Source organism: Electrona antarctica (genome assembly GCF_951216825.1).
Source record: "Electrona antarctica genome assembly, chromosome: 5".
Lineage (NCBI taxonomy): Eukaryota > Metazoa > Chordata > Actinopteri > Myctophiformes > Myctophidae > Electrona > Electrona antarctica.
The window spans coordinates 15,022,409-15,038,029 of NC_136810.1; the positions used below are offsets into that span (position 1 = coordinate 15,022,409).

Consider the following 15,621-nt stretch of genomic DNA (forward strand, 5'->3'; position numbering starts at 1 on the left):
TAAGTAAAGGAAACACAATTATAAAATGACGTTAGGATGTATAAAACAAAAGAACAAAAAAAATAGATACAGTTCAGTTACAGATACAAAAACAAAACAAAAAACTTTGTTTGCGAGATGCGGAATGGGTGGTCACTCTAAATTCTTAGCCCATGGAATGGTGAACCTCCACCACTATTGTGTCTGTGGGTCTATGATGGACCCACCCGACACAACAGCGGTCCCCAGGTTGCTTTTAGTCAGGATGGTGGTCCCTGGATCAAAATCAGTTGAAAACCCCTGTCGTACAAGATCAGAACTGTATTTTGGTCTTATAGACCAACAGTAGCCTACCATTTTGAAATGCAATAAACACACAGGGAGCCAGTGTAAGAATGTAATAACTGGAGTGATATGCTCCACTTTCTTGATATTTGTAAAGGAGTCAAGCACCAGCCTTCTGAATTAGCTGCAGTCGTCTGATATTTTCACCCCATTCGACTGGTATCACCCCATATAATCGGCAAAATCATCCGTTATCAGCACGTTTGAATGGTGCCAAAATGTTGATACTGGCATCCTCACTGTTCAGTATGTCATTATCAGCGATTGTAGCGATTGTCATTATCACTGATGTCCTGACGGAGGCGCGCCGTGTCTGGTGGCCATGAGCTACGTGAGGCACCGCCGAGCGAGGCGCTAGCTGAGCGAGTCGCCGTGCCGAGCGTTGCGAGGGCCACCAGACCCGACTCAGCGCCGTTCGAGTTACGTCCTGATAGACAGAGAATAGTATATATTAGTAGCTCCTAGTTCCATGCACCAAAATGACATGTCCACCAGGGGGAAACCCCAGGCTATGTGGTGAGGATGCCAGTATCAACATTTTGGCACCATTCAAACGTGATGATAACAGATGATTTCGCCGATTATATGGGGTGATACCAACGTTACAGTAGTCAAGTGTACTGAAGGTGAAGGTATGCACAAGCTTTTATTGTCCCTTGCTTCAGTTTTGTCTTTGTTTAATTAGTGTGTGAATGATAATAGGCCTACCTGTTGTTTTATTTTTTACCTATCTTACCTTGGGAGGAGTGGCTTGGTGTCTGGAGACACCTGGGCCTCATTCTCAATCAGCCAGCAGCCAGCATAAAAGCCTGGGAGAAGCTTCTCGTCAGCCCTTTTGCTGAACCCTGTTTGTAGCCGCCAGTGTAGTGTCTGTAGGCTGTGTGCCATATCTGCTTAGTGCTTAACACTTATACCGCCATTGGCCGAGATCTACACTCATTTAAAGCTCATTATTTAATAAAAACCCTCAACGCCATTGCCGTAGATCAATGGCAATTGCGCTTTTATAGTGCTTTCGATCAATCAAGCCACAATGCTACTTTCGTTAGCGTCGGGTTGCTAGCTGTTGTTGTCATAACATTGATGTCACCAATCAATTAGATCGTCGGCACCATAAACACCCATTCTATCTGTTTCTTTCAATCGCCTGTATCTCCAATTCCTTGTCCCAGATGGAATTTTTGGTCAAAACAAGGTTTATTTGACGGCACAGAGCCGACGATGTGAAGCCCTCCAGTGCACTGGGTTATCTCCGTCTGGTACACAGGACCTAAACACGCATCGTCCAACTTCCTAATTTATGATCAGTTCCGGAAGTCTGGAAATGTGGCTTTTCAAAATAAGAGCTCAACTGGGAAAAATGCTGGCGTGAATAATATCATCATTTGTCAATAAGCTGTAAGTGTTAAGATATTTATTTACTAAGTGTTTAAAGTACAGACCACAGTAAGCTATCTTTTTTTTGTAGTCAAACCGTATCTTTATTTACTAATTGTTTAACTTATTTACCACCATCTAGTGGTGACTTAGTGTGGCGCAGCCCGCCTCAGGTATACTGACGACCTGAGGGAGTTGAGAATTCCAGCGTTGAGTCGGTCGACTGACATAATCAGGGATTTCCATATATATCGGCATAAAAGAGATACAGGCAGACAGACGGATTACAGAGAGCTCCATACATGGGTATAAAAGGGACAGACGGGTAAAATGGGTAGCCTACTCTGACAACTGCATAACAGGGTGGGGCATACATGTGCATAATTTCCCGAGTAGGGCTAGTGCCCAACGGGCACAGCTCCGATCAGGTGACCCGTTCTGGTGGAGAGGAGCACACTTTTGTATTTCTCCACGTATTTATCCTGGCATTTCTTTGACATTGTCACCCGTCTATACATAGTAAAAGAGACAGCCTCATTAATACAATACCTTTGCGCTCATAGGGGGCTCAACTTATAAAGTAGGACAGTTGACCTAGTCTGAAAATAATTGATGGAGATGATTGATACTGACAAAGGTAATAGAGCATGCACCTCCATTCTAGCCCAGGTGCTGGACAAAAGTCAGTACAAGAGGAAAAAGGTAAGTCTGCAACACTGGTATGAAAACTCAGCTCCACTGGTTTATTTGACTCAACGTTTCGATCCCTTAGGATCTTCTTCAGTGTTGCAGACTTTATTTTTTCCTCGATGATTGATACTGGCCATCAGTCCATCCTCATGCTTCCAGGTTTCTTTGCTTCCAACGTTAAAAAGAATACACATACTTTTATGTAATATATTGTACGGGAGAGCACGCCTGTCAAAATTATTATCTGGGGATTAAAAGTGCTGGCTGGCTCTGAAAAGAAACTGTAGCAATCAAAACAAGTTTGGTGTTCTGAGACTGTACTGTAGAATTGCATATGTTTTCACGCGGAGCTGTCCTTGGCAGTAGTAGGAATGCGTGAATAGTTAATCAGTGGTATTTTTGTCTTAAATGAAGCCTCCCTGGAGATACAATAACAAATCTCTATTCTCTTGCGAATTGCCTGAAGGACAGACATCAGATCCCACATGGGAACTTAATGAGATCTGAAACTTCTAAAATAAATAAACTAAGTGGGCGGAATTTGTTCTTGCACCATGTCCAACAATATAATTGGGAGTTTGAGAGTTTGTGAACTGATTAGACATGATCAAATGTAATCCTGAACTAAACACATTCTGTTAATTAAAGAGCAGCCATCTTGTTATGCTAGTAATTTTCCACTGCATTATGTCTCTTTCTCACAGAAGGTTGGCCTTGAATAGCCCAAAGATAAACTACATTGTGTGTCCTTCCTACTACTGTAATTCCGAGAATCATCTTGGGCAGCACACTCCACCAGACGACAGAACAATACAGTGGGGTTACAGAACCTTGTAAAAGCTGGTATTAAGTGTCTCTCTCATCCTTTAGATGCAATGGGAGGATGTATTAAAGATAAATAGACGTCACAATCGGTGAAATAAAAGAAGAAAAGTTATATACTGTAATTGACCTGAAGGAAGTGATATAGCGGATGAACAAAGAACAGATACAGAGAACTATAGCTGCTGAAACAACATATTTGATGCAAGGCTTTGCAGGCAGACCATCTGTATACAGTATAAGCCTCCACAATCTGGGTTAATTGTTTCATAATTTAATGAGCTGTTTGGGATGAAGAAACAAATGTAAAAAAAGCCATGCCATATAGACCAGGAAAAAATATATATTCACCGTTGATTCTATTCACTTTATTTCAGTACATGTTACTAATACAAAATAATCTGTACAAAGGCTAAAATAGGTCATAGTTTTGCATAGAAGGAACAGTGATGCAAAAGAGAAGCCAGGATGGAATGGCACAATTAACTCCACTCACTATCACACGAGGGCTTGGATAACAATTGGGATAACCAAAGGATAAAGCTCGGTAGAAAAATACTCTGCCCTTCACACCAGGCTATAGAAATACTCCACAAATTGGCCAATGTTAGCACTTTCATCTTCTTTCCCTAACATCCCTTTACTTGGTCGACCATGATAACCTCAGCCCAGTTTCTGTAGAGAACTTTACTGTTCGTGCCAAATCCCCTCCAACCTGAAATCGTTTCGCGAGCATTTCAGCTTCAAACGCTATTTTAAATGCTGTCTTCCATGGCTGACAGCGCCAAGGAAGGGGGAAGGCAAAAAAAAAAAGGGAAAAAAAGGAATACATCAACAGCGTCAAGTCACCAAACATGAAAGGCAATAAGCGTACAGTATTGTAAGATTTTGTGACACTCTTTTTTTCCTTTATTTAAAAAATAGTAAGTTTTAGAGAATGAAGAATGTAGTGCACCATCTACTATAGAGATTCAAGAGTGCTTTTACATGTAGCAAAGAAAAGGCTGCCAGGTAATCAGAGAGATAGAACTAACTGCCACCCACCGGAACACAACATCAAACACGCTGTTGCATGAGCATACATTTCCACTGCTCACATACTCAGCTACAGCAAAGTATGGGGGGAGGGGGGGGGGAAGATTATATAAAAAATCAAAGGTGACAAAAAAGAAAAACTCAAAATTCTTCTCAAAGGAATAAAAAACAAATGATGCATGTGCATTCTCCCTTTTTCGTCTCAGTGGCTTAGTTGTGACCGATTTTATGCTGTCACGTGCCAGATCTACAAGCTCACCACGTTGTGAGCTAATACATCGGCTATTTTCGGCGAGCGATACTGTCACGCGACAAAGTAAAAATCATGCTTTACTGGCAGTGCTTCAGTGGATGAGAGGGAATACTGTATGTATACTCCTTAGGGAATACTAACAAAAACAACACAATTTACATATAATTTACACTGCTCCTGCATTAAAAAAAAATTATAATACAGATCCAAACAGTAAGAACTATCAAACAAAACAAAAAAAAGATGCATAAAAGAACATTTGGGTGAAGGTCGTTCCCGAAAATGAGAAATTGACATCCCCCCCAAACAAATGAACAGACAAAACGCATGGGTTCTTTTGGTTAGTTACTTCAGTATTAAATGATGCCAATTAACATAATGTTAATGCAAATGTAATTACTACGGGCAGCGGTACAGTCTAACAATACATCAATTGTGAAATTAATATATTTACACCCAGGACTATGGTAGAGAGGAGTAATACAGTGAGATGAGCTCTACGGTACAGTGGCATTCAATAGAACACACTACAGAGAATGGAAAACTTGCATTTACATAACAGCTTTCCCATAGATGGTTTTACAAGCCACATTTGCACACATGACGCGGGTGCATCCTCCGAATATTAAACATGACAAACAACAGCACAGCATGTGTCCTGTTTGCTTCATCCAAGTCTGTGTGCCTAAAATGATCTTTCTCAAGTATGAATCATTATGATAAATGCCGGTGGCGCCAAGACAGGCGTTTATTTCACCCTGCAGGCAAACGTTGGGATGTTTGCGTTAAAAACGCAACGTGCGTGACTAATCCTCTTTACAAACAAACGTTTAATGGCACCATGTTCTCTCAAGGAGTGACACTGATCCTCTGTCTGTCTCGGAACACGAAGAAAACAAACAAAAATAAACCCGCCTCGTGGCGTGAACAAATGAGCATCATTAAACAACATTGGGCGTATAAAACGACATGACACGATGAGTCGATGACAGACAAATAATTCTACAGGAATAACAATCGTTAAACAACTTTGTGTTAAAGTGAGAGGTTGTTTCATTCCTGCATTCCCTACAAAATACATGAAACAAAAAGAAAGTCCAAAAACAATGGAAACTGAACTCAGCAGCAGACCTGAAGGCGTGGTGTCAAGAATACAAAGAAAATAATGTCAGAATGATGGCAGGACGGTCTCCTCAACTCAGTGACAGTTGACATGCTTCCAGAGATTTGTTTTGTTTTGTTTTTTATTCAAAAATAGCAGATCGGCAAGTCTACATTGTAAAGCTTGTAGACTGTCAATTTTCAAAAAAAGTTTTCACGTGCCCAAAATTCGGATTAAAGTGGTATGACATAAATCTCATAGCCCCTCCCCCCACTGTGTTCAAAATGTCTTGTATTCTTAACATAATACACACATCATCCTCACACGCTGTGCCATGTTGTAGCGCCATGACAGCCCCCCGAGTGACGTGGCCTACACAACAAACCATTGAGCTTCCTCTCAAATCCCATGGTTATTGTGTAAATGCTGTGTAATCCATTAACGCTACATACAGTACAGGACAATAGGATGCTTGTCTGTGCGGGCAGAGAAAGGCAATGTCATCTTTCCTCTCAGTTGCACGTGCCAAGGGATGTGAAAAATGAACTAGATGGCATTAGGTCACCAAAGAGCTTGACTGCGCTTACACGGCGTGGGAGGGGGCTGCCATGGTACTGTATGTCTCCCGTGTAGCTCCGAACGTCTGTTGACCCAGGCGCTAAATAGATGGCTGCTAAGAGGGTTTGTTGAGTGGTACGTCGTCACAATTTCTTTCCTTGGTGAATTTGTCATGGTGGAGCGCATGGGGGCGTTGGATGGCACAGCGGTGAATCACGCCCTGCGGGCGTTCATGGACCTCCTCCTCATCCAAACGGGCCTCTGGGCTCAACTCTCCCGAGGATTTATTGTAACGCAAGCATAAAGCGTCCCGAAAATACAAAGAATGACGGCGGGTGAGAGAATGTGAAATGTGTGAGGTTTGTGGGTTTTTGTGTTATCCCGGACGGTGTAGCAGCAATGCAAAGCGTCAGAGTTCTAATATGTCATCCGATGCGGAGTACACTCCTGTGACGCAACGGGGTGATATTCAGAACAAGAGGCGCTTCTGGTCCCCAAATGGTTTCTTTACCAGGTTTTGTAACATACCGGTAAGAGCAAAGAGCTGGTTGGTTTGACCAGTCGACGACCTTCCAACCTTAACCACTTAAACTTGACATATTATTCGTTGTACAGTGAATAGCAAAAATAGGCGGTCTACAGGCTTATAGCTTGTAACATTTTCTTCTTATGTTTGACAATTTTTTTTCCCTCCAAAACAGAGATGCCAAGTTGAAAGTGGTTAACGAAGATCCGTTCTAAATCTACGACGTGAGTATTTTACGCAAACAACACGTGTACGTACTTACAGTACATGTAACACAAGGAGCTGGCAAACTACAGCAGCAATGTAGAAACGTGTGAATGCAATCCAGAGTTAGCAACACAGATGTACAGTATTCTCATTCCAATTAGATCCGACAGACACGCGCTGGACGCCCTGCTGCGGACCAGCAGGCCAACAGACCCGGCCTACAAGGATGAGACCCCTACCACCTCCTCTCCTACACCCACTCCTCCATATCCGCCAATATAAAAAGGAGAATACAGAAAGAATTCTGTATTATTCCCACTGCACCAGAGGAAACTGTATAGGTCGGTGATGGCCAAACTGTGTTTTGATAATATGATAATATAAAAAAGTGAATGTCACAATTTTTTCATAAAAACTTTCAAAAATGTGTTTTCATTGTGATACCGATACATAGGAACTTCAAGTGTACTATGTTAGTTTGATTGATAACCACTTAAACCCCGTATGATTGAGCGGAGTACCTCAGGGCTTTATACTAGGATCTGTCCTGTTTTCTGTTACTGTGGGGAAAGCTTTTGCTCTGAAAAATGCATGCGGCCCACCCACCTCACCAATTGATTTGGAAATGATTTTCAAGTGGGCCCCGATCCAAGAAATGGTGGGTGAACCGTCGGCATACAGATTTTTGGAGTCTTTTCCCACACCACCACCCTACAGATTAATGATGACTGTGACAGGCAGGGATTTCAGCAGAAACGCTCTGCGTGTAAAACGGAGAGATGGAGACGGATGAGGACAGAGTTGAGGAAAAGAACGGAGAAAAGCCTGTGAGGGGGTGCGCAACAAAAGAAGCGAGCTCGGGAGCGCAGGAGAGAGAATGCCTCTCGCCTACGAGAGTGCCAAATCGATGGCAGTGATGACGTCCGACTCCGGGAGACATCTCTCCTCGGGCCGTTTCCATTCTTCTCCGAATGTGCCGCCGCGCAGCTCTGACAAAGTCATGTTACACAAAACACACGCGCGTGTGCGCCGCGCACGCACACACCCACTCACACTTAACCACCGCAACAATTGTTTGCAAGGTCTGCAGTTACAGGAAGCATTGCCGAGATCTCATCACTTGACTTGTCTATGTGCCTTTTTCAACAGCCGTTCGCCTGGTTTCTTACTGAATGGGAATACTGTTACAGTCTGACAATACGCTGTGTGTGCAGCGCGTGTACAGTGTGTGCATGTGTGTGTGTGTGTGGGTTAAAATGTGCATGCGTTAGTGCACTCAAAAACGAAAACCGTTAAATATTGAGCACGTTGCACAAGAATCACGCCAAACGTCTGTCTAATACTTGCCCGTGATCATTCCCTGTACGCACACGTCCGCCACACTCTCAAGCTCTCTACAGCTGACCGAGAGAAGGGTCAATCGCAGATCACGTCACATGCAACACAGGCCATTGCCCTTGCCGACCTAAGGTGCTCCTTCCGAAGCGATCGCATTAAATCCGATCGCAAATGCGACATCTCGAAGCTCCCTGCACCGATCTGATCAATAACATTACATTCCATTCCACAAAATCAATGAAACAAAAAACAACAACAAAAAATATATATATATGAAAACATCTGACAACGTTCGATCCGCGGAGTAGAAAACAAGCATGCTAGGTGGGAACCTTTCTTCCGAACCTTTACAACGTCACATGAGTCAGTATATGAGGGGGTGACAAAAGGTGCTCCCCGTAGTTTTCCGTTGCCTCAGAGAGGTGATGTGAGCGTTAAACCTTCAGAATCCGTTGAGGGGGAGGGGGGGTTAGTTCAAGCAACAACGACTAAATAGAACCGTGATAAAGAAGAGGGGGGTTCCTTCCTTCCTTGTCCTTCATCTTCCAGTCATGTTTACTCTTTGGCAAAATGAAGGGTGGGTGCAGAGAGCAGAACAGAGTGGGGGGTGGGGGTCACTGTACATAGGATTATGGGAAATGGGGGTGGGGAGGTCAGGGGATGCCGTGAGGGGTTATAAAGAGAGGGGTGGTTTGTTCAGAGTTCAGAGTCTATCCCATCAGGCAGTGGGGCTCCTCTTCGTTGCCGGGTCTTTCCCGCGCTCCGGCTAAGCGTCGTACTTCTTCCCCGTTCTGTGGATTTGGTGGAACAGTATCATGGAGAACGCCATGCCCAGGAGCTGTGGAGGAAGAGGGACACGAGGGAGACTGTGAGTGTACCGCAGATCAGTGCTTCTCAGAGTGGGGTCCCTTAGCCTTAGGGTTGGTTCCAGGGGGTCCGCATCAAAAGCAGTTAACCTAGTAGTAAACCCAGTACAGTAGGGCATTAAGCAACTAGTCGACTAGTTTACTAGTCAACTAGTTTACTAGTAAATCCACTAGTCGACCTTGTTGGTACTAGTTGACTAGTTGATAAGAAAGAAGAAAAAATAATTGTATGTACAAATATTTATTTAAAAAAAAAAAGAAAAAAAAATATTTTTAATTTATTTTATTTTTTACATAATAGGTAGTTAAACAACTAGTCGACTAGTCGACTAGTAAACTAGGCAACTAGTCAACTAGTAAAAATGACTAGAAGTGAATGCCCTACAGTACAGTAGGTTAAAAGTAATAATTTGAACCACTTTATCCATTTCTATGTTGGCTAGTCAAAACATTGCAGATCGATAAGCTCGCAGCGAGAGCATGGGAGTTTGATTGACTGATTGACTACTTAAGAAATGTAAACAGCACAGAGGTAGTAAAACATTTAGGCTAAAAGGATAACACACAAAAATGTCCCGGGGACTTGTTTCCCTCGTGGTCCTATGTATTCAATTCATCAACAGAGCAGATAATATTAACACATTAGTACATGTCAACAACAAATACAAATAGCTATATTTACGGAGTAGAAAACCGACGCCTCATTTCAATGGGAATTAATATCCAACTCCCCTTGAAGCTTTCTGAGAGATGCTTTTTCAGGCCCGTTTGGAAAGAAACCAATGATGGATCAGATGTCAGGGCCATTCCATTATGGTGGCGAATTTTGTTTTGTTTTGTTTTGTTTTGTGGCTGTCACTCCCTTTGGTGAAGTAGTTATGACAGGTAATGAGGGTAGAAGACGGTTCACCTGTCTTCTACCCTGAGTAATGAGGGTAATGAGGGTAGAAGACGGTTCACCTGTCTTCTACCCTGAGTAATGAGGGTAATGAGGGTAGAAGACGGTTCACCTGTCTTCTACCCTGAGTAATGAGGGTAGAAGACGGTTCACCTGTCTTCTACCCTGAGTAATGAGGGTAATGAGGGTAGAAGACGGTTCACCTGTCTTCTACCCTGAGTAATGAGGGTAGGAGACGGTTCACCTGTCTTCTACCCTGAGTAATGAGGGTAATGAGGGTAGAAGACGGTTCACCTGTCTTCTACCCTGAGTAATGAGGGTAGAAGACGGTTCACCTGTCTTCTACCCTGAGTAATGAGGGTAGGAGACGGTTCACCTGTCTTCTACCCTGAGTAATGAGGGTAGGAGACGGTTCACCTGTCTTCTACCCTGAGTAATGAGGGTAGGAGACGGTTCACCTGTCTTCTACCCTGAGTAATGAGGGTAGGAGATGGTTCACCTGTCTTCTACCCTGAGTAATGAGGGTAGGAGATGGTTCACCTGTCTTCTACCCTGAGTAATGAGGGTAGGAGATGGTTCACCTGTCTTCTACCCTGAGTAATGAGGGTAATGAGGGTAGAAGACAGTTCACCTGTCTTCTACCCTGAGCCATCCCCAAACTAGCAACGTGTGTTGGAAGGAACCAACTATGTACCACTGCCATCAACTACAACCACCACAGTTGTGTTAGTTATAAACAATTGTTTACCATACAGGGTCAATATAATGTTTTATTCACCGATAAAAGTTGTTTAAATGAATGTGTTGCCGTATGTGTGATGTCTGTATTCTGATATGGCCATCTTGGGCCAGTGTGCAAAGATTTGCATCATGTATTCTTATGATTCCATAATGAAATAAAATGACTGCTGTAGCTTTAAAGCCTCATTGTTTACCTCTCTCTCTCTCTCTCTCTCTCTCTCTCTCTCTCTCTCTCTCTCTCTCTCTCTCTCTCTCTCTCTCTCTCTCTCTCTCTCTCTCTCTCTCTCTCTCTCTCTCTCTCTCTCTCTCTCTCTCTCTCTCTCTCTCTCTCTCTCTCTCTCTCTCTCTCTCTCTCTCTCTCTCTCTCTCTCTCTCTCTCTCTCTCTCGAAGTGCAACAAACTCAGTTGGTATCTCGCTAGGAGGAAGTCGTGCAGCGTGAACAGGCATTAAGTCAATGAGGTGCCACCGAATAGAGAGCTTTGAAGTTTCCATTTCCCCCTGATACTTCCACACATCAAACAGAGACGTGAGACTGATCCTAAAACCATTATCTGGTGACAGGAAGGGAAGTATGGTGCATAACGTCGATCCATCTGAACCTCCTCCTAACAGACTCTTGTTCCAGTGGGATGCAAGGAGAAAGCTCCTGATTCGCTGCTTTTGGTTCTCAGGGCCCGCTTTAAAGAAAACATGATTATATCTAAAGCTGCCGTCAATCAACAATAGGTGAGAGAAATAAAGTGTGACGTGAAGGCAATCATAACTGCATAAGTGACGGGACTGACAAATATCCTTGCTAATCTTATGTATTTTTTGCCAAGCTGTTCGTATTTTTAAGTTAAACAGATATAATAGACAGTACACTGACGTTGGTTAAGACAGACACAAAATTACACAGAGACAATATAAGGACTGGACAGATAGGCTACTACAAAAATACAGAAATATTATATATAATATATATATGTAAAAAAAAAAAAAAAAGCTAATAACTATATTAGTTGGTGGTCTGGTCGGTCCCTTGCTTGATACGCCACAATTCACTGTCACTCAAGTATCTGACAAATACATCTGAAATATCTGCATGGTCCAGCTCATTTACATATTTAGAAAAAAGTTCACTACAAATGTCTCCCCAGCGAGCCCACCAACTAGAACCTGATTCTTTCTAGCTAGACAAAGTTAAGCACATCTCCTATCGCCATGGGATGTGAAGGGGGTGTTGGAGATTTCCACTTAAGTGATATCAAACGCCTAGCTAATAGGGTGACAAAAGCTATTAAGTCTGCCTCCAGGGAAGACAGTGAATATCCTCGCTACTCTTGAACCAAACATGAACTTCAAAAACCTATACACTGCTATGGGTCCCAAATGGGTCGGCATTGGCTTAGGGGTAGAGTGGCCGGTATAATGGCCAGATGGGAACCATGAGGTTCCCAGTTCGATCCCAGGCACCCACAGAGTTAGTGTCACAGTGCCCCTGCATGAGCAAGAAGCTGATCCCCTAATTGCTCCCGATGTGCAGTTTGGTGCCTTGCACGGTTTCCTCTGCCATCGGTGTATGAATGTGTGTGTGAATGTAATGTAATGCACAATCAAGTGCTTTGGATAAAATCAGACCCGATTTCTGATTACATTCTTGTGGTCCGTGGTCTTCTGAACAGAAGAGTATGGCAGCTGTCCCCTTGGTGTTATGGAAATGTCTATGGTGTATATACCGTATAGATATTACCGTAACATGACGTCACTGTCGTCGGGCAGAAACCTGTATGTGTTCCAATGGATTCATTCAATGTATACTTTTTCAGTCACAACCTCTTCAAGCTCTTTTTTTTAACACATTTCAGTTGAGTTTTCACGGGTTAAATATTTATAAAACAGACTTAACCACTTTCAACCTGGTGTCCCTATTTTGGGCATTACAATATTAATAGGTTTCCTTCCAACATAGACAATCTGGAAGCTCGCATTCTGAACTTGTAAATTCGCTAAACTGTTGTGACAGTGTAATATAATGTAGATTGTGCACAAAACGTTCTGTATAAAACTGTATAAAACAGGACATTAATTTAAGAAAAAAGTGTAAAGGTTAAAATAAGGACATACGTTCTGCCCCTTCTGCTTAGAAAAGCCAAATTGTCCCAGGTTGTGAATACATAACAGAATTGTGCAGGGTCTATATACTGAAACTAATGTGTGATATGATGCATGGTGATGATACGCTGCCCCTGGGATATTTCCAACATCTAACATTAGGTGATTTAAGGGAAGTCTTGCATGGACACGTCTGTAGCTATTAGAATGACAACCTAAGTACAGTTGGTCAATGCAGTCGTGCTCCAGCTGTATTATACGCAAGTAAGCATGACTATCTCCCCTCCTCCCCGGAGAATTATGTGCTGCCCAAAAATCTCCATGTGGTAAAAGGAAAAAGCGATGATGCAGAGTAGAAACAGTAAGAGAATGCCAAAGGAAGGCGAGAGAGAGAGAGAGAGAGAGAGAGAGAGATTGAGATTCAGCAGACCCAGCAGAGCAGAACCCATATCTGCTGCTAGGTGAGGTACAACAATGTGCAAACACAGCAGCACGATTTGTGAGCTGTTGTGACAGGAGATACAACCACATTAAGGACTACTACTGAGCATTATGTGTATTCCTGCACTGTCTGTACCGAGTAGACCTCCACATACAACTAACTACTGTACATACGAACAGAGCAACTACGTTCAAAGACTTTAGGAATACTGATTTTGTACGTGTGTGTGTGTGTGTGTGTGTGTGTGTGTGTGTGTGTGTGGTGTGTGTGTGTGTGTGTGTGTGTGTGTGTGTGTATGTGTGTGTGTGTGTGCGTGTGCGTGTGCTAAACCTATACGAAGTGCTGCTATTTACTTCACAAGCTGTATAGTGTCAAGGCGGAATTGCCTATTATATTCCTGAATTAACATTTTAATTTCATTTTGTAAGCTAGTTCTTCTAAGTTGCGATGTGACAAACCTCTGTTCACACAGTGCTTAATTTCCTTTTAATTACTCTACATAAAAGTGTTGATTGTTCCTATTTGACACTTCTCATGCCAATAAGGCTCCTTTGAATTTAATTGAGAGAAGAGAGAGAGAGAGAGAGAGAGAGATAGAGAGAGAGCGAGAGAGAGAGAGAGAGAGAGAGAAGGTAACGGGAGGTGAGAATGAAACTTTAAAGCTATAGCCATCTCCATGGAATCATAAAGGGTGCAGGATACAGACAGAGCCACCGAAAGATATGACAAGAAATGGACTAAAGCCTGGGCCGGGGCTCAGTGGTCCAGGCACCTTGGCTGGTAATCCAGTCTGGCAGTGTGCCGCGGGTTCGACTCCCGACCCCGACGGCCTTTACTGCATGTCATCCCCCCATCTCTCTCCCCATTTCCTGTCAGCCTACTGTCTGTCCCTCCATAAATAAAACTATAAAATAAAGGCGAAAGCCACAAAAAAAAACATTTAAAGAAATGGACTAAAACCCACTGTGACGCACAGCTCATCCTACAATAAATGTGTCACGTCTCTGTGTGTGTGTGTCTGTTTGTGTGCGTGTGTCTGTGTGTGTGTGTCTGTCTGCGTGTGTGTATGGTTGTAATGGACGTAACTCGAGAACCGTTTGCCCCACCCACTTCTACTTCGACACACGCGTTCCACACCCCCGCAGGGGGAATGTGCCCGGTATCGACTCGGTCGGACCCACGGTTCTCCAGAACCACCACAAAAGGCTCTGGTCAGGCTCTGCCAGTGGGCCTAATGAGCCAAAGTCCCCTCACCTGTGAAATTTCCAGCCTCTGCCTCAGCCAATTGATTGCCATGGCAACCACACACCTGCAATTTGATTACTTAACCACACCACTCCACTTTTCACAGTCAGTTTGGACTCTTCAGACACAGGCAGACTGGCAGATACAGAGATCTCCATGTGGGACACAGACAGATACCGGTAGTTAAAACGGGTGCTATGACAAGTTGACAACGGGTATTATTAGGTTCCCAAGTTCTCAAGTAGGCCGGTGGCCGACGGCACGTACAAGTCTAGTGCATTACAATTAGGCCACAGGGACAGAAAGACAGCAGGATGGTAAAGAGTAAAGACAAGATATACTGTAGACATATGAGAGCTAGGGGGAAATTGGATAAGAGAGAAAGGAAAAACAGTCAACCAAGAAGACAGCAAAACACGGCCACACCACTGGTGTTCCTCTCTTCTTCTCTCCCTCTTCTACCTCCCCCGTTAATTGAACTCATACTATAAAAAAATTACCTATAAGATGTGATATCACCCTCCCCTCTACACGGAACAATTGTGTTTGTACGGACGCACAACAAAGCCGGAAGCACCGCGGTGGACCACTGCACCAACCGAGCATCAGTCAATTCTTTACATTCTCTCTGAGTTTAATTAAAGCAGAGCATTCTGCAGCGCATCCTCTCCACTTCTCTCCTCTCCACCAGAGGAGGATGCCACTTATCATTGATTCCACCAGATCAGAGTGCAGCAGACAGATGTGTTGGATCTCATCACAATACCCTGACACACACACACACACACACACACACACACACACACACACACACACACACACACACACACACACACACACACACACACACACACACACACACACACACACACACACACACACACACACACACTTCATTCAAGCGGAAATAACAAAACTGAACTGAACAAGGAGACAGAGAGTATGGAGGGAGTCTCACCTGTACCACCAGGATGACCATGCCGATGGTCCCCAGCAGGTGTTTGTTGTCGTCCATCCACTCCTCCACCTTCTCAAAGCAACCCTGCAGGACACGGAAAACAGCCTTTAAAAAACAACACTTTCCACTTCACTACATCAACAC

General features: G+C 43.5%; 1 protein-coding gene across 1 annotated transcript in view; it reads right to left on the reverse strand.

The window, feature by feature from the left end:
- Nucleotides 1-3,554: 3,554 nt before the first annotated feature.
- tspan9a (tetraspanin 9a) overlaps nucleotides 3,555-15,621 on the reverse strand; it is a 123,401-nt gene continuing 111,334 nt past the window's right edge. Inside the window, exons 6-7 of the mRNA XM_079501543.1 lie at nucleotides 15,478-15,561; nucleotides 3,555-9,070 (exon numbers count right to left, since the gene is read on the reverse strand). Coding sequence (XP_079357669.1) covers nucleotides 8,999-9,070; nucleotides 15,478-15,561 — 156 coding nt within the window. The 3' untranslated portion in view covers nucleotides 3,555-8,998. The remainder of the gene's footprint in view (nucleotides 9,071-15,477; nucleotides 15,562-15,621) is intronic.